This window comes from Callospermophilus lateralis, chromosome 11, assembly GCF_048772815.1.
Source record: "Callospermophilus lateralis isolate mCalLat2 chromosome 11, mCalLat2.hap1, whole genome shotgun sequence".
Taxonomy (NCBI): Eukaryota; Metazoa; Chordata; class Mammalia; order Rodentia; family Sciuridae; genus Callospermophilus; species Callospermophilus lateralis.
This window is the reverse complement of record NC_135315.1, coordinates 69,358,861-69,383,077: the sequence shown is the minus strand read 5'-3', so window position 1 is coordinate 69,383,077 and position 24,217 is coordinate 69,358,861. Positions and strand designations below refer to the sequence as shown.

General features: G+C 46.3%; 1 protein-coding gene and 1 pseudogene across 1 annotated transcript in view; one reads left to right on the top strand and one right to left on the bottom strand.

The window, feature by feature from the left end:
* Nucleotides 1-808: 808 nt before the first annotated feature.
* Nucleotides 809-1,855, bottom strand: LOC143410866 (homeobox protein GBX-2 pseudogene; annotated as a pseudogene).
* A 574-nt stretch (nucleotides 1,856-2,429) lies between these two features.
* Nucleotides 2,430-24,217, top strand: part of LOC143410587 (rho guanine nucleotide exchange factor TIAM2-like) — a gene marked incomplete at its 5' end in the record, with an annotated part of 81,616 nt that continues 59,828 nt past the window's right edge. The window contains 3 exons of the mRNA XM_076871433.2: nucleotides 2,430-2,784; nucleotides 8,023-8,195; nucleotides 10,449-10,673. Of these exons, the coding sequence (XP_076727548.2) occupies nucleotides 2,430-2,784; nucleotides 8,023-8,195; nucleotides 10,449-10,673 (753 nt within the window). The remainder of the gene's footprint in view (nucleotides 2,785-8,022; nucleotides 8,196-10,448; nucleotides 10,674-24,217) is intronic.

Sequence of the window (24,217 nt, the reverse complement as noted above, 5' to 3'; positions counted from 1 at the left end):
ATTTCACCTATCTTTCCATGCAAATTGATTTGGAAATAGATGGTAATAAACTTAGATAAATACTTCTTATGTAAATATATCCAAAAACATTCAAGTAATTATAGAGCTCATTATTTTATTTTATTTTATTTTTTTTGATTTTTTTTCCTTGTTCCTTTTTATTATTCACAAGACTGAGATTGTTTAAATGTCATAACTTATAAGAAAATAAACTACATTGAAATAAATTAAACACAACGGAGACGCGCTTCAGACATGGCTCAGATAGGATAAGCAACCCCAAGAAAGAAAGCCAGGCAAAGCAAAGCAAAGGAAAGCAAAGCAAATTCCAGGCTGCCCAACACTCTCTGCTTTGCGGTCAACTCAAAAAGCCAGAATAGAAACAAAAATAAGTTTAAGCCCCAGTGTTTGTTCTTGTGTTTCATGTTTACCTTTGGAAAAGTATGGAAAGATGGCTGCTAAGCACGGCAGGTTACAGCAGAGGGTTTGGTTTCTTCTGGAATGTGAGTGGAGAATATTACTAGGTAATTTGGTCCTATAACTTTCAAAATACTGCAGCTGAGATCCAGTCTATATAGATATCTATGTACAAAGTAGGATAGTATAATAAATATTTAGTGTATCTTCAGGTGTGGCTGTAGCCCCTTCAAAAGCAGTCGTTTAAGCCTGTTTAATGGATATATTCTCGATTTGCTTGGGATGTCCACGTCCGGGAAGATTCTGAGTTTCGTTTCACACACAGTGGAGTCCACCATGGGTTCCCTCGGGTGCTGGGTCTTCTCCAAGGCTGCCAGCCGTGGCTTGGCCCTCAGGGTCGGGCCTGCTCCAGCTGCTGATGCTGACTTCTAATAGCGAATCTGCTGACATGGACAGGGATGGGGACGACAATCTTGGGGTTCCTGGAGGGCTCCCCCGTCTTGGAGTTAGCATTGCCCGCCTTCACCCGTTTCCACTTGGCTCGGCGGTTCTGGAACCAGATTTTCACCTGCACCTCGCTGAGTTTGAGGGCGTGGGCGATCTGAGAACGCTCTGTCAGGGAGAGGTACTTTTTGCAGTGGAACTCCTTCTCCAGCTCCAGCAGCTGCTCGCTGGTGAAGGCCGTCCGTCGCCGCCGGTTCTTGCCCGTGGACGTGGTGCTGCTTGCCGCACTGCCGCTTGGCGGGGTCTCCTCCAGTGCGTGGCCTGGGTCTTCCTCCTTGTGAGCGGCCTGGCCAGTCAGATTGTCATCCGAGCTGTAGTCCACATCGCTCTCCAGCGAGAAGCTCTCTTCCTTGCCCTTCGGGTCATCTTCCACCTTTGACTCGTCTTTCCCTTGCCCTCGGACAGCCCCGAAGAGAGATGCCTGCACCGCCTCGGCAGCGGAGAAGGCGAGCAGCGAGCCCTCCTTGGAGAGGAAGCCTTTGCCGTCCTCGGTGTCGGCTTGCAGAGCCTCCGCCTTGTCGAAGTTGCCGCTGCCCGGCAGAGGCTGAGGCGCGAACTTGCGGGCGGCCGCCGCCTCCTGATGCTGGGGCGACGCGGAGAAGCCACCCGGCAGCGTGGCCATGAGCGTAGAGGTGAGCGCCATGCCCTGCGCCAGGCTGGAGCAGAAGCCGGTGGGCAGGCTGGGGATCTGGTGGTGAGGGTGAGCGGGCGGCAACGCGGGCTGCAGCGCGGCCTGGGGCAGCGCGGGCGGCGGTGGCGGCGGCGGCGGCAGCACCACCGGCCGGTAGGGCATGAACATGGGGTAGCCGGTGTAGACGAAATGGCCGGGGCTGGGCTGCGGCGGGCTGCCGATCAGCGAGTCTATGCTGAAGGCGGTGCTACTCCCCAGCGGGCGCTGCATCATCATCAGAGACGGCGGGAACGCTGCGCTCATAGACGCGCTGGGGAGAGGCCAGGGAGAGACGAAAAGTCCCCGCGCCGCGCCGCGCCGCTGCCGGGAAGCCCACCAGACGACGCGAGCACTACCCGGAGCGCCGGGAAGGCGCCAAGCGGGACCGGGAGAGCAGACTCCGCGGCCACTCAGTCCTGGGTCCACTGCATGACCGGCGGGCGCGGGCGCGGGAGGTGCGTGGGGTAGGCTGTGCGCCGGGGTTTGGAGAGGGCGCGCCGGCCCTGCGGGCTCTTTGGAGCCGCTGCCCGCTGCGAGTCGGTTGGAGTCCGAGAGCTTCACGTCTGCGGCTCTTTGCCCAACTAGCAGCCGTCGGTGCGTCCGTTTGTCCTTCCCGCAGTTCGTCGCCTCCCGCGGGCCGCTGGGGAGCGCGGGAAGCCGGCGCACTTGTCTCTGGCGGGCGCCGCCAGCACCTTTAAATCGCGCTCCTCTTTCTCATTCACATTTTGCCTGCTGCCCAGCAGATCCCGCCTCACGTCGAGCTCATTATTTTAGAGTCCAGATTTAATTTGAAAAAGAATATTAAATCCAGAATGTTGAAATTAGGAAAAATAAATAATCAACTGCGCTGCTGTGGCCAGGGGGCTCGGCTCACATCCTGTCTCAGAGGAGCGAATCTGCTCATGCGATTGGTAGTGATCCCCTGCAACAGAACATTTACGAGAATTTCGTGAGAGAGCTGGAAATGAGCAGGACCAACCCAGAGCACATAGAAACATCCACGGAGACCGTGGAGTCCAGCAGCGAGTCACTCAGCTCGCTGGAGCAACTGGATCTGCTGTTTGAGAAGGAACAAGGAGTGGTCCGGAAAGCTGGGTGGCTCTTCTTCAAACCCCTCGTCACTTTGCAGAAGGAGAGGAAGCTGGAGCTGGTGGCACGGAGGAAATGGAAACAGTACTGGGTAACTCTTAAAGGTGAGTGCACTGTGACCTGCTGCAGGGGGCAGGTGGTCCCTGTCGTCCCCTGTGCTTGCCTAGGAAGTGCCAGTGAGGCCAGCGTTGACTGGAGCTAGTGAGCAGGGCTTCCACGCAGAACCTTACGGTGTGCTTCACCACAAGCACTTTGCCAAACCTGTATAAAATGGTTCACTTACTATTTATGTTTATTATTTAGTCTAAGAAATAATTGGGGTTCATTTAAAAGTGATTGCTTATCATTTTGTATGCATTACTGTACCACTCTTTGATACTTTTCCTGCTTCTTGGGAAAGAAAAACAAAAATAAAACCCAAACCAAACTAAATGAATTGCTAAATGTACTTCAGAAATTTCATATTTTGCATACATTCAGCATTTGACAGTGATTCTTCCTACCTTGAATATCAACTGGATTATTGGATTTCTATCATTCCACATTTATAAACTAAGAAAGTATAATTGTTATCCCCAGTGCAACAACTTGTGTTTCTTTTTCTTTCTTGTTTTTTTTTTTTTTGGTCTTGAGAATTGAACCCAGGGCTTTTGACCATGTGTGATAACCCTGTGTTTTACCACTGAGCTATACTTTCAGTGTAGTCTTTCTTTCTTTCTTTTTATTGTTAATTCCCGCCCAGGGCCTCCCACATGCTAGGCATGCCCTCTACCACTGAGTTGTAGATTTTGTGTCCATCCACAACTAAAAAAAATATTGAAAAAAAAAAAGAAAATCAGAATTGCTTTGCTCCTCGTAGTTGTGTGGAGCTGAGGAATCTGAATGAGGAGGTGTGGTGCCCTCAATCAGCACAGTGCTGATCCACACAGCGGCAAACAGGAGGACAGCCTCACCACCCCAGCATTTCTGTGGAGCCCCCCTGTGCCTCTGTCAGAGGAACGAATGTGACAATACAAGTCAGACCTCCTCAGGTGACACGGTACCCCTCCCAATCACAGAAGAGGGCAGCCGCATCTGTAACTAGTAGATGTGAAATGCCCAGAGCCCTCTGAGGTGCCCCTTCCTTGCTTTCCTTTGCCCCATATTTAGATATCCACAGCCTGGGAGGGCAGGCCTCATTATTGGATGACCAGTGAGCCCCCCTGGTAAATGTGCACCTATAGAGGCATTTTCCCTGTAAGTTACACTTTTTCCCCCAGTGAAAGAGCTGTGCACATCTGTGTGTGTGTGTGTGTCTACACCCAACATTCTGCACACACTACAGTCTTCTTTCTAACCCTGGATTTAGATCCTTGTGGTATATTATGCCTGGGAAAGACAAAGAATGGACCTCATTTTCGGGTACTGGGGAGACAGGCTTTTATATTTTAACAGCAGAGATTTGGAAAGTTGGAACACTGGGTTAAATCCAGGAAGATAAAATTTTGAAGGAGTAAGAAAACTTAAAGATTTAAGTCAAAAGAGACACCGAAGAATGGGACAGGGAAACGTGGCAGCAAGTGACAAAGATTTGGGGTCTTAATTAGCAGGCCACTCAGAAGGAGTTTCCAAGGTGCTATCACTAAAGTAAGAGCAAACGTGTTTTAAAGGAGGGGATGTCATCCTTTGCTCTATCCTTAGCGGTGCCATGTCTCTTGCAAAGGAGGTGACAGTGGTATCCTTTGTTCTGGTCAGAGTTAGCTGTTCCCCTCCTGGTGGACCCGGTATTTCAAGAGATTTGTTCAGAAATAGAAAATGATTCTTGGAAAGGCTCTGCCTGAAGAATCCCTGCCTAGAGCGGCGAGGACACCTGTCCCCAGGGTATGGTCCTCTGGAATCATTTGCAAACCACAGTCTGAAGATGACTCCTACTTTCAAGAGGGAGAACATAGGCGTCTTACTCCGTAATGCATCATGTATCCATTTTCTTAAAGTTTGTTTGTTACAGTTGATGCTTTGGGAAGTTCTCCCCTGCTGCCGGTGGCATCTCCACAGTGTGGGGCTGATAGTGGGGCTTGTGTGGCCACATCCCACCTGAGAAACGGGGTGTGAGTGACAGTGAAAGGGTTTGGAGCCAGGCCCTGTGGAAGGACTGTCCACCCTGGAGACTGCAGAACTGGTGTGAGAGCGAGCAGTGGTGTTGTAGAGGGGTCTCGACTTCCTTCTGTAAGACGGACTGAGGGTCGACAGGCTGGTTCTAAGTCAGCGTGAGCTCCACCACCACTGGAGCTTCGGGCAGGTGGAAAGACACCACCTTCCTGGTTCCCACACTCCCGGCAGCACTTGTGCAGGGCCAGTTGGTGGAGGCTTTGGGTGGATGTGATGGTGGAGAATTCAGAAATACCCTCAGGGCTGGAAGACCCAACTGCCAGGCCCCTGTGTTCCCCTGAAGGTAAGCCAGAGCTTCAGGGACCGGAAAGGCCCGAGTTTTCTTTGACCCCTGAGAGATCTGCGCTGTGCTTGTAAAACACTTCACGATCCACACACAAACGGAGCTTTGTAAACGTTATCAAACACTCATTCCCCGTTTCCTTTGCAGCCAGGGCTCGCCATGCGATAAAGATGTTTTTCCCAGAACGACCTTTCCTATGTGGCTCTTGACACCTTTTCCTCTGGGATTTCAATATGTCAAGTTCCATTTCCTTGGCTTGAAGTCCAAGTTGTAATGCTCAGACTTAACTCTTTGGTTTAATTGTCCTTAAAATCATACCTACGTGTAGATTCGCATAAATATTTAAACAGGATTTTAAACTTACTCTCAAAACAAATCGTTTTCAAAGTATCTGTGTAAGAAAAGCAGAAACGGGTTTCTGGAAAGAGCAGTTATTAACCAACAACCTGGTGGCCTGCTTCCCTTGAATGTGCAGGTGGGCTAAGGGTACACAAATGTAATACTTTAACCAGGTGGTTCTGCTTTACATCTGTCTTTTCTAATGAGTGGATTTCATGCAGTTAACAGGGACTTCCTGGGCCAAGTTGTTGGCAAGGTCACTAAAGATGTCCCTCAGAGTGCACATCACCCTGTGTCCAGCATCAGGAGAGGAGTTGATCTGATAATCTGAGGAAGCCCGTGATTCTGCCCTGAGACAGGCCAGCGGCAGGGAATGGAGGGAAGAATGTGGGGCAAGAAGGTTTTCAAGAAAAGGTGGTTTTCAGGGAGGACTGAAGCCAGGTGCTCTCCTCCCTCTGTTATCACCTCTTGTATATTGTACTTCCACTCCTGTTCCAGTGTATATTTTTTTTTTTGCTGCAGAGGCAAAGAGGATACCCTCTGTCCTCTCCAAAAAAACCAAAGTGAAACCTGAACTTTCAAACTGTTCCCGTGTGAACACTAGCACCTGGTGGGCCCTGCACAGGGCCGATGGCTGCTGCCCTGGGGCGAATGGGAGGAGAACTCATCAGTACAGATCAGTCCCTTCCCCTCAGTCCCTGTGCCCCCCTCGAGAGGCAGAGTTCCTTTAAGTCAAAATTGATGTAACGAGAGTTAAGGTGGATTTCCTGTCCTTTAAATTCAATAGGCACACCATTCTGCTTATGGAACTGCATCCTGGCCGGCTCTAAAGTGAAACGTCCCCGTGAGCAGCCGTCTGGTGTTGATGGGGTGCTTGGCAACATCTTGGCATGTGTCCAGGGCTTGTGTTCGTTTCCTCTAGATGTAGTGACTCAGATCAAGGCCTTTGGGATACAATGGCAGGGAGACTGGGAAGAAAACATCAACCCATTGGAGAGAACGTGGGCTTGGGCGCACTGAGACTTGCTCTCTCACCTTCGCCCTGCCGCGTTCAGCAGGGGCCAGGGTCCTGATGGAGGGATTAGAAATGTGTTGTTTCTAAGTGTACCATTAGCTGGGGAAAGAGAGAGACTCAGACCCTCCAGAAGCAATACTGGCCATTAATCTCTTGCTGTTTCCCTTGTCCTTAATATTTGAGCATGTGTAGCCTTTTGGGGTGAGGTTTTTGTTTTTTGAGTTTTTGTTGTTGTTGTTGTTGTTTTGGGGCTCAAACCCAGGGTCTCCAGCACGCTAAGCACACCCTGTGGCACTGGGCTCCACCTGGAGCCCCTGGGTGAGTTGTATGCATGGGAGCAGACAGCTCAGCTCAGTGCCTCCTGAGCTCATGAATTGCAGTCTTTGAAGAAGAAAGCGCCAGTTCTGAAGTCCAGGCTTGGGCTAGCACCGTTGTGCTGTTTGTTTAGATTAAGACTTACTTTTAGAGGAAGCAGCGAAACTGACAAGAGTGAAAACTCCTAAACTCTTATGACTGAGGACACCCACACAGCAGGATGCAGTGCCGTTAAGTGGACTCTGCAGGCTCTCAGGCAGGTGAGCGCTGGCTGGAGTGAGAGGTATTTGCTGAGCACATCAACTGTGACCACCTCATTCGTGCCATGTGCCCGAGCCTGGCTCAGGAGAGGTGCTCAGAACTGATTCTTGGACAGAGGCTGAAGGGATAGTAAACCTAAACCAGGAGCATCAATTTGATTAAAAATTGTCTCTAATAATTTTAAGGCATTTCTATCTAATCTTCAGACCCTTGGTAACTTCTACCAGCGATTGTTTACTAGCTTAATTTTGGGGGAAATGAATACTTAAAAGCCTAGGAAGCAACATTCTCAGAGTAATATTTAAAATTCAGGAGTACTCAGTTTCTCCCTTAGCCTGAGTCAGTAAGATTACTGTGATATTTTCTATCACTTATGAAATTAGAGAATTTACTAAAAGGAAATCATTCGCCCCAGCCTTTGGAGGTTAAACGGGGCACTTTCTCAGAAATGCAAAGTTACCTCGTTGTAGTTTCTTGTTAACTCCTTATTCAGTAACTGTACCTAGAATCTGTGGTTTCTTTAGACTCCCCTATTTAATAAATACATCCTAAATAACACTGTAGTCTGCCCAAGAACCGGGAGGCTGGGGCCAGAGGGCCTGCATTGATAGCCCTGTCCCAGTGCCAGCTGAGGGGCTGCGCAGGGAGTCCATCGTCCAGGGTCTTCGCCTGAAGAGTGGGTGAATAACCACCTCCTTCCTGCAGGGCCCCTTGGGGATTGACTGAGCCATGTGTGCAGAGAACCCAGAGGAGTTAAGCCCAGTCTGTGCTGGGCATCATGGTTGCTGATACATTTACAGAAACATACTCCCCTGCCTGTTAAGACAAGCCGGCCACTTCAGATGCCATCTGACTTGGTGGTGGTAAATGATGGTCTCATGTAGGGCTGGCGGTCTTGTTTGCACGCATCCCTAACTCTCATGCCTTTCGCAGACCCTGTGTCTTGTGGCAGGGAGATCATCTTGCTTCTCTCTTTCCCAGGCTGTACCCTGCTGTTTTACGAGACCTATGGGAAGAATTCCACGGATCAGAGCGGTGCCCCGCGGTGCGCTCTCTTTGCAGAGGAGAGCATAGTGCAGTCCGTCCCGGAGCATCCCAAGAAGGAGAACGTGTTCTGCCTCAGCAACTCCCTTGGTGATGTCTACCTTTTCCAGGTACTGCTGGGGCTTTGCGAATGGAGGGTTGAGGTGCTGCCCTGTGATCAAAGGGAACAGAGTTACAAGGCAAAACCGAGAGCTGAAGTAGGTGCTTAGCTGGGCTTTGGATTAGCAGACCGTGGTGCCATCTGCCAGTGCCCTGGTACCATGGCCAGTGTAGACATGGGTGCAGCTGGCATTTCCCAGGCACCTATCAAGTGCAGGGCTGCGGCCCATGAGATGCTCACAGGACGCAGAGAAACATCATGGTCCCCGCTCCAGCACCGCTCACGGTGTAGAGAATGCAGCATCTGGGATTCCCAGAGCCAAGTCCTATTAAAGGAAGCCCAGGGAACAGTGGAGACTCAGGCTCTTGAGAATTCCAGAGGAAGTCAAAGAATCAGCTTTCTAGGGAAAACCTCCTGGACAAGTGAGGCCTTGTTTCCCCGGGAAAATGGCCTTCAGATGTGAAAATTCAGGCTATCTGCTGTTGGAAGTTTGAGCCACTTTCTAGTTCCAAAGGCCGAGTGGTGGAGCATAGGGGTGCTGAGCCTGGGGTCCTGGGTCAACCTGACATTTGAACTCTGGTGCTGTACTGGGGTAAGTAGGTCATCGTGGAGCACTTGGGGAACTTCTGAGCTTCAGACCCTTCAGCGTGTATGTTTATCGTACCCGACAGGATTGCTTTGAGGGTAAATATCATCATATGCATGTGTTCAGTCCTAAAGGAATGCTAACAGTTATTTGAGATGGGGTCTTGCTAGGTTGCCCAGGCTGGTCTCAAATTCCTGAGTTTAAACTCTCCTCTTGCCTCAGTCTCCCAGGTGGTTGGCTCTACCAGGTGCCATCGGGCTAAGAAATTTTGACTGTTATTATTAATCCACTCAAAAGAGTTGGGAGTGATAAACAGGAAGTGAAATGTGCCCTTCCAATGCCTCCTAATCCAAGCCTAGTGCTTGATGTAGATGCAGCGTGGGCTGTAGATTGTGTCTGGCTGGAGGGCTCATAGAAACCTCAGAGAGCCTATGTGATGGACATTATTATCCAAAGTACACAGATAAAGACACGAATGGGTGTGAATGTACTTTGCATACAACCAGAGATATGAAAAATTATGCTCTATATGTGTAATAAGAATTGCAATGCATTCTGCTGTTATATATAAATAAAAAATTAATTAAAAAAAAGAAAAGAAACCTCAGGGATCCTGGTTTAGGTCTCTGGTAAAGTTGGTCCTAGGTGCCCTCAGAAGCCCTGCAGAACAAATGTTCTCTAGACCAACTTTGGGAGTCTAGAATTCTCTAGTGCCACTGCATCGGGGTTTCCTGAGAACAGCCTTACCTCTGTCCCCAAACTGACTTGACTGATAGGAATCAGGGCCTGAAGTGTCTTAACAGAAAGATCATTTAATACCTTTCATAATGTTTTAAAGCCAAATAAGGAATTGATGTCAACCTTAATTCAGGCAGGTAAACCCCTTATGTTAAATCTGTGTGGACTGCTAGGAGTGAGTGTGAGGCTAATGTTTTGTTATTCACGCTGAATATTCTTAGTTCTAAGACTCTCTCCCAATTGGTCCTATTCGATGATCCCAGAGGCCAATGGAAGATCCACTCTTTGGCTTGTGTATATGCGGACATTTCTGAACACCATGAAAGTGCTTCTCAGCCTTTTTAACTTCACATATATTTGCACATTCCACTTAATTTAGGCTTTCCTTATAGTTGTTAAAATATTTTCCTTTTATCAAAATAATGCGGTCTTTGCATCCAAAGTCACTTACCAAAGAGAAACTGTTACAAACGCCCAGTATTGGAAGACTTCTACTTTAGTGTCCTTAGTGTGCCACCTCTCCCTATATTTTTTATTGATTTTTTTTTTATAATTGAAGCCACATTGTAGACATAATTTTATATCCAGATTTTGTGTTTTAGCCCCAATATTTTCTTCTTCTATTAGACTGATGAAGAGAAGCAGCCACTCAGAGTGGCATGATGGAGCAGCATAGATGTGGCCTCGGTTTCTGTCACTTCTGTTGTTGACTCCTGGCGGCTCGTGGCTAGGGCGCCAGGGTTGTGTCTGCCCCGCAGTCCACGTTCTCTCTGGTCCTCTGAGCCCAATGAGTGGTTGGGTGTGTTTTTGAAATTAAACTCTTTTTTTATGAAATGCAGATATTTCTTGGGATTCACTCATCCAAACCCAGCCTGCCATTTTGGAGAGAAATTTTGTGTCAAGGTAATTTCAAACCATCTCCCTGCTCTCTCTGTTTAGGCCACCAGCCAGACAGACCTGGAAAACTGGGTCACTGCCATCCATTCTGCATGTGCATCCCTTTTTGCAAAGAAGCATGGGAAAGAGGACACGGTGCGGCTGCTGAAGAGCCAGACGAGAAGCCTGCTCCAGAAGATCGACATGGACAGCAAGATGAAGAAGATGGCGGAGCTGCAGCTGTCCGTGGTGAGCGACCCCAGGAACAGGAAGGCCATCGAGAACCAGGTACAGCAACCAAGAGTGCAGACTGGAATTATGATCATAATTCACATACTCGGGGGGAAATGGTTTCTTTTCTTTCTTTCTTTTTTTTTATTTGTTCATTTTAGTTATACATGACAGTAGAATGTATTTTGACATATTAAACATACATGGAGTAAAAATCCGCATTCATATGGTTGTATATGATGTGGAGTTACACTGGTCATGTATTCATGTGTGAACATAGGAAGGTTATGTCTGGTTCATTTTACTGTCTTTCTTATTCCCATCCCCCCTCCCTTTATTCCCCTCTTTTTCTAATCCAATGAACTTCTATCCCCCGCCCTCCATTGTGCAGCATCTGCATATCAGAGAGAACATTCAGACTTTGGTTTTGGGAGATTGGCTTATTTCACTTAGCATAGTGGTCTCCAGTTCTATCCATTTACCAGCAAATGCCATAATTTCATTCTTCTTTATGGCTGAGTAATATTCCATTGTGTGTGTGTGTGTGTGTGTGTGTGTGTACACACACACCACATTTTCTTCTTCCATTCATCTGTTGAAGGGCACCTAGGTTGGTTTCATAGCTTAGCTATTGTGAATGAAGCTGCGATAAACATTGATGTGGCCACATCACTATTTTATGCTGATTTTTAGTCCTTCAGGTATATATCGAGGAGTAGGGTAACGGGGTCAAATGGTGGTCCCATTCCAAGTTTTCTGAGGAATTTCCATATTGCTTTCCAGAGTGGTTGCACCAGTTTCCTGGGGGAAAAGGTTTCTGTGGCTTCTAAGTTCACGTACTTATGGCCATCTTGTGTGACACAGGTGATGTGGTTCACTTTACAACCTTTAGTGACTGATCAGAAACACATTGCACTTCCCTCATCTGAAATGCCTGGGACCAGAAGTGTTTTGGATTTTCTTAAAATGTTTGAATTTTGAAATATTTGCGTATATACAATGAGGTATCCTGGGGATGGGACTTAAGAAAAATTCCATAATAACACACCAATTTGGACAGACTGATGCATTAGACAGAAATTTTACTTAAAACACGAAATTAATTTGTTTCATATGCACGTTAAACACATAACCTGGATGTAAGTTACATAATGTTTTAAAGAATTTTGTGCATGAAACAAATTTTCATAGTGTAGGTTTTTTCACTTGTATCATATTGACACTCAAAAAGTTTTGGATTCTAGAGCATTCCAGTTTTGGGATTTCTGGATTAGGGTCGCTCAACCTATATATTGAAATAGTTATAACCATATCTTTTTGCCTATGTTAAGTGGTGCCATTTGGCCCAGCTGATTATCTGAAAAATTGTTATTTTTCTGGACAAAATCCATGTGATAAAACCCCCAGAGGATTGGACAGCTAAATCCTAATTCAAAGGATGGCTTGGGAAGGGGGGTTTGGTGTAATGCAGCTAGCTATTCCTGTGTCTGTGGAGTCCAGAAACCACTAACAGACAACAGGGAAAATGCTTTCCTTGGTCTGCTGCCACGTTCATGCCGTTGGGTGGCTCCTACCCCATATGCATTGTAGAGGAGGTAAAGTAGCTTTTTACTTTTTATTTTTCTTTGCTTGGACCACCTCAATACTTGGGAAAGAGCTCGTGAAATTTCTAGCCTTCCTCTCTCGTCAGGTTCCCTGGGAAACAGACTGAGCTGGAGAAGTATTGGTGAGGAGTCTTACTGGAATGCCCTCAGGAGCAACACTGGTTGGGAGTAAGGAGCGGGACTGGATTGTGACAGCCGGGCAGGCCCCACAGGAAGCCCTGGAGTGGGTGGCCATTGCAGAGCTGTCTGCCTCGTGGCAAGGGGGCCAGGCTTTTGTGCCTGGCAGCTCCCTTCAGTGGAGGTCAGTCCCCAGAGGCACCCAGCTGTGAGCTTTGAAAGAACACCTCTGTTTTCAACAAGGGGTCCAGGAGATGCCGTGTCCACTGTGGCCCTTCCAGAATCCGTTGCCAAGTGACTTAAGTACTTGAACAAAGAATAGGGTGATGATAAGTTGGCAGGTTCTTGAATTTTTTATCCTTTTTACTTGAAAATGAGGTTCTTAAAAATATTCCATAGTAACACAGAGATTTGGACCAGTTTATTAGAAAATTTTGCCTATGATGTTTTACACAAGTCGCATGTCAGTCTTCCATTATGTGTGAATGTTTAGCCTTGTTCAAAAGTTGATCGTCAACATATTTGAAAAATGGCATTGTGTAGAAAGAAATTCAGGTTATAGTGGGAATCGCGCATGAATTCAAATGATGTATTTGTGACACGCTAAGAATTTGGAATATATTAGTTAGCAGTAGTAAAATAACCAAATAACCTCACCTCTGCCTCTCATCTAGTATTTCTAAATGACAATGCAATATGGGTGAATCTTCTGACTAATACTCTTCCCATCTTTTCCTGTTCTTATGTTCTGTTTGGTCTGTATTCCTTCTCGGTTCTTTTCCCTCTTACCTGCAGGTACTGGTCCACCTGACAGATGCATCTGGCTTCAAGAAATAAAAATGATGATAAACTATGGGACCCTGTTGGTAATTAGTGTATAACTTAGTTAGAAAACCTGTTAAATATGAAACTAAAGAACATTCTAGAATGGGATGTTCAGTGACATCCAATTTCATGAGGGATCGAAGGTTGGAGTCGTGGGGTGAGCTTGAGGAGCCTTCCTGGGAGGACATGGCCTTCAAACACTGTGGGTGGTGCAGACGTGAGGGATTTCCATGAAAAGACCTGGGGCAGGAGTAACAGGGATGGCATGGAGCTCCTGGGCACACCACAGAGCGTGTGGCTTGGCAAAGGAGGAGTAGTTGGTGGTGAGCCGGACAGGCGCTGGGGCAGTTTTCAGGGTGTTTTGTCTTATTCTGTAACAATGTACTGTCAACTCGGTGGCTTAGCAGGACCCACATGGATTTCTCACAGTCCCCAGGGATGGGAAGTCCAAGGTCAAGGCAGGGCAGATTCCAGGTCTGGTGAGGGCCTGCCTCCTAGAGATGGTGTCTTCACTTGGTGAAAGGGCAGGGAGGCTCTCTGGGCCTCCTTTGTAAGGACACTCGTTCTCTTCACAAGGGTTCTGTGGCTGACCTATTCGCCTCCCTATAGGCCCGGCCTGCTAATACTTTAAAGGTTGTTTTTCAACTTGAATTTGGAGGGTGGGGCGCATACACATTCAGGCCCTAGCGGTTTTGAATGCTAGGCTTGGATAGAATTTCAACTTGTATTCCACACTCAGAGTAGAAAGCAATCTAGTTTTCTGCATTGTATCCTGGGGAGACCGATCAGGCAGTGACTTGGAGGACAGACTGAAGTAGGGAAAGGCATTGGGCAGTCCGATGGCCCTGATCTGGATGTGCGCATACAAGGGCTTGGTCCTGAGGGGTACGAAAGTTCAACAGTTCACATGGACACCAGAGAGCATGGTCTGCTGTGGCTGTGTGGACTCTAGAGTCACCTCCAGTCCTGAGTGGAACTGTTCTGATACAGGAGATGCCGTTATCTACAGCCTGCCGGCTGGAGGCGCCAAACTGCAAGACAGTTTCACATGGAGGTGAGAAGGCAGCATGAACTCCAGGAAGAGAGCAGGAGTGGAGGGGCAAAGGGTTGGCAGGAATACCCCCGCAGCCCGCCAGAGCCCCCCCTGCTCACATCTGGGAGGAGGCTGGTCCTGAGGCTGCATGACGGCACTGCCCAGCTTCCTGCCTGGGGAATGCAGGGTGTGCCCAGCTCTGCCCAGGGTGTGATGGGAGAGCTGAAGGAGAGATGGCTATCCTGGTGTTTTCTTTGTACTGCATCCCACCTGGGGTCCTGAGGTTCCACGGTCCAGTCGTGACAGCCCTTCTGCTGGGAGAAATATAACTCTTGGGGTCCGGTGTCACAGAGTGCTCAGGTGCCCTTGTCAAAGACCACATAGGACAGTGGTGGGATAAAGCACACTTTCAACCCTTCTGTCTCCCGAGCTTAACTTTGGAACCGTATGTCTGGAAGGGGCGCTCAGTTTAGAGTTTTCAGGGCCTTACATTTAGTTGAAGATTTAGGTTTAGGGAGAGATGAGGGAACATTGACAGGCTCCTTTTATGTATGTGGACCTTTATTTATTTATTTTTTTAAGTTATAGATGAGTACAATACTTTTATTTTATTTATTTATTTTTATGTAGTGCTGAGGATTGAACCCAGTGCCTCATGCATGCTAAGCAAGCGCTCAACCAGAGCTACAGCCCCAGCCCCTATATGGAGCCTTTTTTATGACCACAAGAAGTCCAAGCACATGAATTTTCCATTAGGTAGATTTTTTTTTTTGCCTGCCTGAAGTTTGTGAATGCCTGATGGATGATGTCACCTTTGGTGCCATTCTCTGATTGGGAGGGGTTACCCTTGCATAAACCCTTTCACAAATCGAAGGGTCCAGAATGACTGGCCTCAAGAGTTACTTCTCTTATAAAGAATTAGGGTGATGGTCACTTGGGGCCCATTGTCCACTCTTGCCAGAGTCCGTATCTTGGTTATTTTGTCCTCGTGCTCCTTGGTTTTCATCTCAGGCTCCAACCCCACTGGCTTCCTCCCTGCTCCTGTACCTCCTCCACCTACCCCCCACACACCTCCTGCAAGCTCATCTTCTAGTTGTATTCTAGGGATTTTCAGGTAAGGTCCTGTTTGGATTGATATTTAGAAATTTCACCTGAATAGTTTTTTAGGTTATAATTTAGTCCTGTTTCCCCAAAGGACTTTGCAGTTATTGAAAAGCATCACATCTGGCCATGAAAGGTGAAAGAACTGTTTACTCTCGACCTGCAGACACACAGACTGAGAAACACACAGACACACAGCAGGGAAGTAAGCGCATGCTTGGAATTGCTTTTATGAGATCCCCTTTGACTAGGAAACGGTAATGTGACCACAAAGGTATTTACAGGCTGAGGCCACTTAGGTCCAGGCTCCCAATATCCCAAACACGTACAGTGTTTAAAACCTCTATGAAAGAGCAGTATTCAGTGCACTTACCATTTAAAAGTCTCAAGTCCACTACATACTTTTTCTGGGTGCCTGGTAATTATACTGAATAGTGGGCTCATTGTGACATATTGGCACGTGTGCACAGCATACTTTAATAACTTTGACTCCCCGGTGCCTGCCTTGCCCTCCCCTTGTCCATCCCCTCATCTCCTTCCTCCATCCTCCTTATCTCTCTTCTATTTTCTTTTTTCTAAATATAAGAAAAAACATACAGCCCTCAATTTTATGCATCTGGCTTGTTTTGAGTAACGTGATGCCCTCCAGGTCCGTCCATTTTCCTGCAGATGACACAATTTTGTTCTTTATAGCTGACTAAAATTCTGTTGCGTTCACATACCACATTTTCTTTATCCATTCTTCTATTGGTGGACACTGAGGCTGGTTCCATAGGTTGGCTGTTGTGAATTATGCTGCTGTAAACATGGGTCTGCACATGTGTCTATAGTATGTGGACTTCAGTTCTTTGGGGTAAATACTGAGGAATGGTATGACCAGGTCATATGGCGGTTCCATGCCTACTCTTTTGAGGGACCTCCACACTGATTTCCCTAGTGGCTGTACTAATGTACATTCCCACCAACAGTGGGTAATTGTTCCTTTTCTCTCCACATCTTCTCCAGCATTTATTGTCATTTGTATTTCTGATGTTCTAACTAGAGTGAGAGAAAATCTCAGTGGCATTTTGATTGAATTTCCTTGATGATGAGAGATGAAGATTCTTTACTTATGATTGTTGGCCATTTCTACCTTTTCTTTGGAGGAACATCTATTTAGTTCATTTGCCCATTTGTTGAGTGGGGTGTTTCTTTGGTGTTGACTTTTTTGAATTCTTTATACATTCTAGACATTAATCCTCTGTCGGAAGAGTAGCTTGCAAAGATTTTCTCCCATTCTGTAGGTTTCTTCCTCACACTGTTAATTGTTTCTTTTGCCGTGCAGAAGCTTTTTAGTTTGATGCCATCCCATTTATTCATTCTTGATATTATTCCTGAGCTACAGGAGTTCAGGTGAGGAAATTTCTGCCTGAGCCAATATGCTGGATTGTTTTCCTTGTATTTTCTTCTAGTAGTTGCAAAATTTTTGTCTTATTTCAAGGTCTTTGGTCCATTTTTGAATTGATTTTTGTGCAGGGTGAGAGATAGGGATCTAGATTCTACATATGAATATACAATTTTCCTAGTACCTTTTGTTAAACAAGTGTCTTTTCTCCAATGTTAACTTTTTGCTGAGAATCAGATGAGCATAGCTGTGTGGGTATGTCTTCTATTTTGTTGCATTGGTCTACGTATGTTTTCATGTCGGTACCAAGCTGCATTTGTTACTGTGGAGCCATATTATAATTTGAAGTTGGGTACTGTGATGCCTCCAGCCTTATTCTTTTTGCTTAGAATTGCTTTGGCTATTCTCTGTCTTTTGCTCTTCCATATAAACTTTAGGACTGTTGTTTCTAGTTCTGAGAAAGATATCTTGTGATTTTGATTGGGAGTGCATTGAATCTGTAGGTGACCTTTGGCAGTAGCTATTTTAACAATATTAATTCTGCCTATCCATGAACATGGTACTTCCTTCCATTTTTTGGTGTCTTTGGTCTCTTTGTTCAGCATTCTGGAATTTTCCTTGTAGAGGTCTTTCAACTGGAAGTCTTTCCTTTCAAATCAAGAACAAGACAAGGATGTCCACTTTTACCAATCCTGTTCAATATAGTATTTGAGATTTTCCAGAACAAAGGAATACAAATGGGAAAGGAAGAAGTTATATTGTCCCGATTTGCAAATGATATTAATCCTATACTTAGAAGACCCTAAAGGCTTCATCAAAAGACTGTTAGAGCTGATAAATACTCTAACAAAGTAGTAGATTAAACACTCAACATACAAATATCAGTGGTTTTCTATACACCACCAGGGAATCTTCTGAGAAAGGAATCAGGAAAACAGTTTCATCCACAATAGCTTTATAACAAAAGAAAGTATTTAAAAAATAACTCTAACTTTTATTTATGTGTCACTTTCCTCCAGAGACCCCCAAGTCCCTCAGACCTAGTCATATGATGTATGCCAATAATAGCAGAATATGCAGCATAGATTACATCATGCAAGATAAAGTCCCTGGGACAGGCTTTCTTTGAAGTATGTGGGTGGAGGAAATCATTGTCGATGCCTTTTCCTAACAAAAAGACACTATCACAGTAAGGACAGCTGAATTTCATACTGGTACGGGGTCATGTGCTTTGCTTAAAATAAACCATCATTCAGCCTTGTCCTCAGGCCTCTGGGCTTTTCCATGGGGCAGGATGATGCAACCTTCATTTGAGCATATCCAATTTGGACCAGACCACACTGTGTGTCCACATGTCAGAGTGTCTTTGAAGTTCTGAAGGAGGAAGCCTTGTAAATTAAGTCCAGTTAGTACTTTATTTTCTTTCCGTTTATTATTTCAAACAAGTAAATAAGGACAAAACCTCACCACCCTGAGGCCATCTTGGCATCCTCCCAGATGCCTTCCCCCAGACGGCTCATTCTGTGCCCTTCTCTGGGGGGGCCTGGCAGTTTCCTGTGTTAACCAGGCCGAGAGGGAGGGGATAGCCAGACCCCCAGGAGTGCTCCAGTGAGTGGGATGTGAAATGTGGGCTTCGTTTAAAATCTTTACTTAAAGGTTTAACGTGATAAGAAGATGTAGTGAATTTAGACAATTGGAAACTGGTGAAGGGAGCAATATGAACAAAGCTTTGAGGAAAATACAGTAAGGAGTGTATGCAGGGTGGGGGGGAGCAGCTAGAGAGCAGAATATTTGTGAAGAGGGATTTGAGGGAGCAAGGCCGGCTTATGCAGGTGCCTGGTGGAGAACAGACTTTGTTCTGTAGCTGCTGGGAGATGGTGGGTCTGTGTTGTTGAGTGAGCTTGGGTTACGTGCATACTCTGGGCCGGTGAGTGCATGTGGATGGGGTTCAGAGACCACTGTCCTCGGGGTGCTCTCATCCTAGTAGCTAACAGAGAGCTGAGCATATAGTTTCCACATAAGACCCTGAATTCTGGGTAAATGATGTTTGAGTGCCAGGGAAGACGGAAATGGGAAGCTAATCCTCGACATTGAGGACTTCAGGGAGAAACGCCTGAATGCTTCTTGAAAACCAAGGGGTGACTCGGAAGAGGATGGAGAAGAGCGTTCCAGGCGAGGTTCAGCCATGGCAGAGTGCTCTGAATGACGCGGGCACCTGGCGGTTCAGCGTCTCAGGCCGGGGTGAGAGGTGGAAGAGGTAAGGGGCTGTCCTTCTCCCTTCTCTGTACTGCTGTGGAAGCCTCCGGCTTGGCCCTCTCTGGTTCGTCTTCCACACAACCAGAGCAGATGTCATCTAGAAAGGCGACCTGACTGTGTGTGTGTCTAGCTTACACACACCTTAGTGGGCTTCCTCACTTGCAAGATGAGGACCCGGAGAACCTCTGCTCTGCTGACCTGGGTCAACACTGTGGCAAGACTGGCTTCCTGTAGGTCCCCACCTGAGCCTCCACCCCACTCCTCACTGTGGGTGTCTCCTCTACAGACAGGACTCCATTTCCAGGGTATGTGCCTGTCCCTCCTCCCTGTCACCTGGCTCAGCATTATAATGAAGGCTGAGGGGCACGTCCTCTACGGGGCTGCCCTGACTCCCCTCCATCCACTCCATCAAGGACTCCCATGGTTCCTGGTTTCTGTCTGTATCTCCACTACCATCACCTTGCTCTGTCATAATCTCCTTGAGGCTGATCTTACACCTGCTATAAAACACGGGCTCCTAAAGCAACATGAGTGGATGCCCCCATGTCTCTCTCGTGAACCCAGGAATCGCTCCTCTTTACTTGAGGAGACTGACTTCTCCTCCGAGACGGCCCTTCCTTGGTCCTTCTCCAGGGCTCCTGGTGTCTTTCCCCATAGCACATCTCCTCCTCCTGCCTCGATCCCTGCCATGATTCCCTCCCTGGTCACTAAGAGAGCTCCTGTTTGGGGCCATAGTCACTTCATAGGTAAAGATGTGTCCGTAGTACGCTCAGGTGAATTGGATTTTCTAGCGTCACACAGCTCTTCAGTGGCAGAGCTGGGGTCTGAATCCAGATCTGTGCTGCGGAGGCTCCCCTGCTTCTCAGTAGGATTTGGGTAAATCAGATGATGCTTTGCTCTCTAAACCATGGGATGATTTATTTGGCATAAGTCAGAAATTAACCTTTAAGTCATCTGTTATCACAACTTGGGTTTTTCAGCTCAGTGTTTTGGGAAGTATATATAAACTAGAGTAAATTTTATCTCGAAACCAAACAAAATTGATTCTCTAAACTGTAGCAGGTTGTTCTAACTAATGAACTTGAGCACAATCTGTGTCTTTGGTCAGTGTCTTCTATGAAGATAGGTTTTAGAGTTTGTAAAATATGGAAGTTTTTCAGTTTATTCCACCAAAAAGGACAAATGAATTATCTTTTAGGCTGAACCTAGTCATGGACAACTGGCCGAATTTCGTAATCAAATGACTACACAGTGCAAAGTAGTTTTCTAGGAGCACTGGGTGTGGTAGGAATGTGCTTGTCATCTTTTAAAATGTATCGTTCACTTGATTCATTTGTTATTTTTATCATCAGGCTTCATCTCTCCCCTCCCTCTTTTCTATAGCAGAGCATAACCTCTCTGAGCTCATTAAATGAATATAGCTATGGCTGTAATGAAAAGGAAACTTTTTAGCATTTAATTTATGTCAGAGCTTAAACATGGGAGTTTTCCCTGTGATTTTGCCAATAACTTACCCTTTTACAGTGAAAGAGAATGAAAACCACCTTAGAGTAAATTTTTTCATCCTTGTCATTTTCTGTTTTGTGCAGGGCCATGAGAAGAAATGAAAGCTCAGTCTACAGGTTGAGTTCTTAATATCATGTCCTGATACTTACCTTTAAAAGTAATGACCAGGGACAGTTGTCAGGGTGCAAGGGATTCAGAAAAGAGGGGGAAGTCTTGGCTTCCAGGAATTCATTTTGAAAATTTTGGTTTGTAATAATGTTAGGAGGAAAATTCCAGAATTAATAAAAAAAAATCTGTGATAAACAGTTGCCGATGGCATTTCTAGCTCAGTGATAATGTTGATGATGATGATTGAATTCAACTGAGGTAGCATAATAGCTAAGGAAACTGTCTTTTGTTCCTGCCTTGACATTTTAAAAGTGCACCTTTATCTCATCGTCTGCAGGATTATCATAAAATGTTTTCTTTTTAGTTAGCATTACTTTAAATTTGGGCTAAATCTGAAGGTCGGGGTTAAAAATTGGAAGGGGAACAGTTCAAGATGAATAAGACACCTAAATGAGAACGTAGGCAGCTCCGCTCCTTCTCTGTAGGAAACCTGGGGCCTTGGAAGAAATGACGTTCACTGCGTCACTGAGGTGGAAGTTGCTGCAGCTGGCTTCAGGAGCACAGAGTTCCGCGGGGAGGGCAGCAGACCCTGTAGCTTGTCAGGGGCAGCAGTGTTCCCACTGACAGCACTGTCAGTGTGGGTCTTTGTGAGTCCGGAGGGCTTGCTTATTCAGACCTTGACTGGTCCGTGGGCCTTGGCCTCTACTGAGGAAACAGGTGTTGCTCCACACTTTCCAGATCCTGTGAGGTCTGTTTTGAGCTCACGGATTCAGCCCTCTGCCACCTCCTCCCCTCTAGGAAACCAGCCACGTCTGGAATCCAGAATTCTCTAATTTGGTGAGACCAAGAAGAGCCCCTCTGAATCCACATTCACAGCACACTTTCACCGGCAGATCTTCTAGCCACTCCCTAGAACTTTGGTGAGTGCAGAAAGAAAAGTCAAACATCTCATTGTTTCTTATCCAACCACAAATCCTCCGTTAAGCTCAGTAACTGATTCTCTGTATAAAGAACGATGACCTTAAAAACAAGGTAATTATTGTCTTTAAATGCAGTAGATGTGCAACTGATGATGGCTTCTCCTGCCATAGAGATCCATGGGGTAGACTGTATTACTCAAGGGTCTCTGGAGAAACAGTCACACCAGGGAATTGGTGATCGTGCAGGTGGGGAAGTCTCAAGGTCTGCAGGAGAGGACAAGCTGGAGAGCCGGTGGCTGGCTCTAGACCCAGGGCGAGGAGCCAGTGTTCCAGTTCACAGTCAGGCAGGGAACTTCTCTTGCTCCAAGCCCTTTGGGTCTGACCAGGCCTTCAGCTGCTTGGATGAGGCTCACCCATATTAGGGAGGGCAGTCTGCTTGGCTCAGTCTATCCATTTAAATGTTAATTGCGTCCAAGAACACCCTCACCGACACACTCAGAATATTGTTTGAGCAAATATCTGGACACTTGGGGCCAAAATCAAGTACAATAAAATTAACCATCATAAAAGCTGATGTCAGGATTAGGATAAAGAGCACGGTTGAAATAGTCACTTTCCTTTGCATTTTTTACTAAATTCCATTTTTAAAATGCCTCTACAGCATACACTCTTAATTGAGGTACTTATACTCTTGGAACTTAGTCACATACATTAGCCAAAGTCATGGTCTTTGTAAGGTCTCTTTTGGTCTGTTAGGGTCCCACTGTGTTTCCGTCCTCCAGCAGATGAAAGCATCTGGATTCCTGTTCTTGTAATGAACTCACTTGCATTTTGGGGGGAGAGATTTAGAGGAGTGTTGACAAAATTTTGTTGTTTTCTTTCTTTTTTTTTTTCCTTGACAAAATTTTAAGATTCCTTGTATATTGTGTAGGATCAAACTGTCCTTGCCTTTCAGTGGTACTTTGATGGGTATTCACATGAATACACTAAATGGCACTTTAAAAAATACTCTGTAGGTTGTAGAACTGGGTGTAAGTGTAAGAGATTGTCATCTTTCCTAACCTGCGGTGACTGGTCCAGATTGGGCCCTTATTTCCTTCATCCTTTTAATCCACTATGATTGTCTGCACATCTTTCCTCTGGGCAGCAAGTGACTCTTTGTTTACCTTCCTCTCAGGTCTGCAGTCCCAGCAGACCTCCCAGAAAGTAGTCTCAGCAATTTCACACTAAGTGTGTGTGTGTGTGTGTGTTGAGGGAGGTCTTGTAAGCTTCAATATGTCACCCAATCTGGAAATATCTACATAGTATGAGAGGACAAAGGAGAACGTCTGTGATTATGGATTTTCAGGAGTCATCTAGAGGGGAAGAGGTTTATGAGGTGGAGCTGGAAGTCTAGTTTCCACTGCAGCTTGGGGTCCTGATAGACTCCGTTTATCCCTATCTGTCACATCTGGAATCTAGAGTTCTCTAATTTGGTGAGACCAAGAAGAGATTTGCAGCTCCCATTTGAAGTCTCCTGTTGGTTTTGAGCAGTGGTCCTCACTAAGGCTGGGCACCAGAATCACAGGAGGCACTTTTGAAATCTACACTGTCTTAAGCCTGGGACCTGATGGGTGGACTCTTTGGGGGTAAGACTGAGTCATCTCTGTTTTAAAAGCCACCGTGTCCTGGTGTTCACTCAGGCTAACACCAGTAGTTACTCCACCATTGGCAAGGATACAGAAAATCCCACCCCCAGACAGATCTATAGAGAAGAGCAGACACACCTTCAGAGGAGAAGAGGGCCATCTCCAGGGGGAGAGACGTCCAAGGGCATGCAGACCCTAACCCTGGTTAAATCCCTTGTGGACATTCAGGCCCTTTCAATGCCCTCGTGAGTGACTTCATTGATCTACTTAGACTGATGAATCAAGGAATTATTTATTAAGGTCTTATAGCCATTATATTTCTTTCCCACAGAAAAGTTGTTCAGTGACCTTCCTAAGGAAGTAATACAGACAACTTAGAGGAGTCTGGGGAATACCCAGAATTTGTAACTTTTCTGCAGGGAGAGACTGAAGGGGTCTCAGTGCCCAGGGTTGGAAGTCCTCCAGATTATCATTGATCCAGAATTAAGAAGCACCTCGGCACACTGGAGATGCGGCGGCTGCAAAGGCAGTGGCATAATCCCTGTCCTGAGCTCCTCATGACGGGCCCTTGCTGTAGGCCTCTTGTGTTCTGAGATGGTCCCCCAGACCTGTGGAGCCAGCTTTCTGCTTGGCTTCAGAGCTCCATATTGGCAAGTGACCAGAGCCTCTCTCCACCTACAATTTCCATTTTAATGGAGTAATGCTTGTGTGTAACACACTGTGACATCCTTGGGAAAGTGACAGAGGCCCCCAGGGTCGGACTGTTTCTTTACCCACTCAGGACTTCAGTTTTGAAGAACTAGGAGGAATTTCCGTTGTGTAAATAACTGTAGATTCTTTAATTTCATTCAGATGTACAGATGGTTGTTATTCTCAAGATCCCTGAAATAGCGGTCCCAGCTCTGTTTGTCCTCACCCCCCCCCAAGTCCATTTGCTTCTTACTGTTCCGAGTCAGTTACTCAAGTGAACAGGGCTGCAGAGGCCCTGCCTTCACAGAACCAGTTCAGTTAATCTACTTTCAGATCAGAGGCTGTAAATGGGAAGGGAAATGAAACAAAGGGGAAAAAAATCATGTTTTGATTTTGCATCCTGTTGTAAGTCAGTGTGGTTTAATGCCG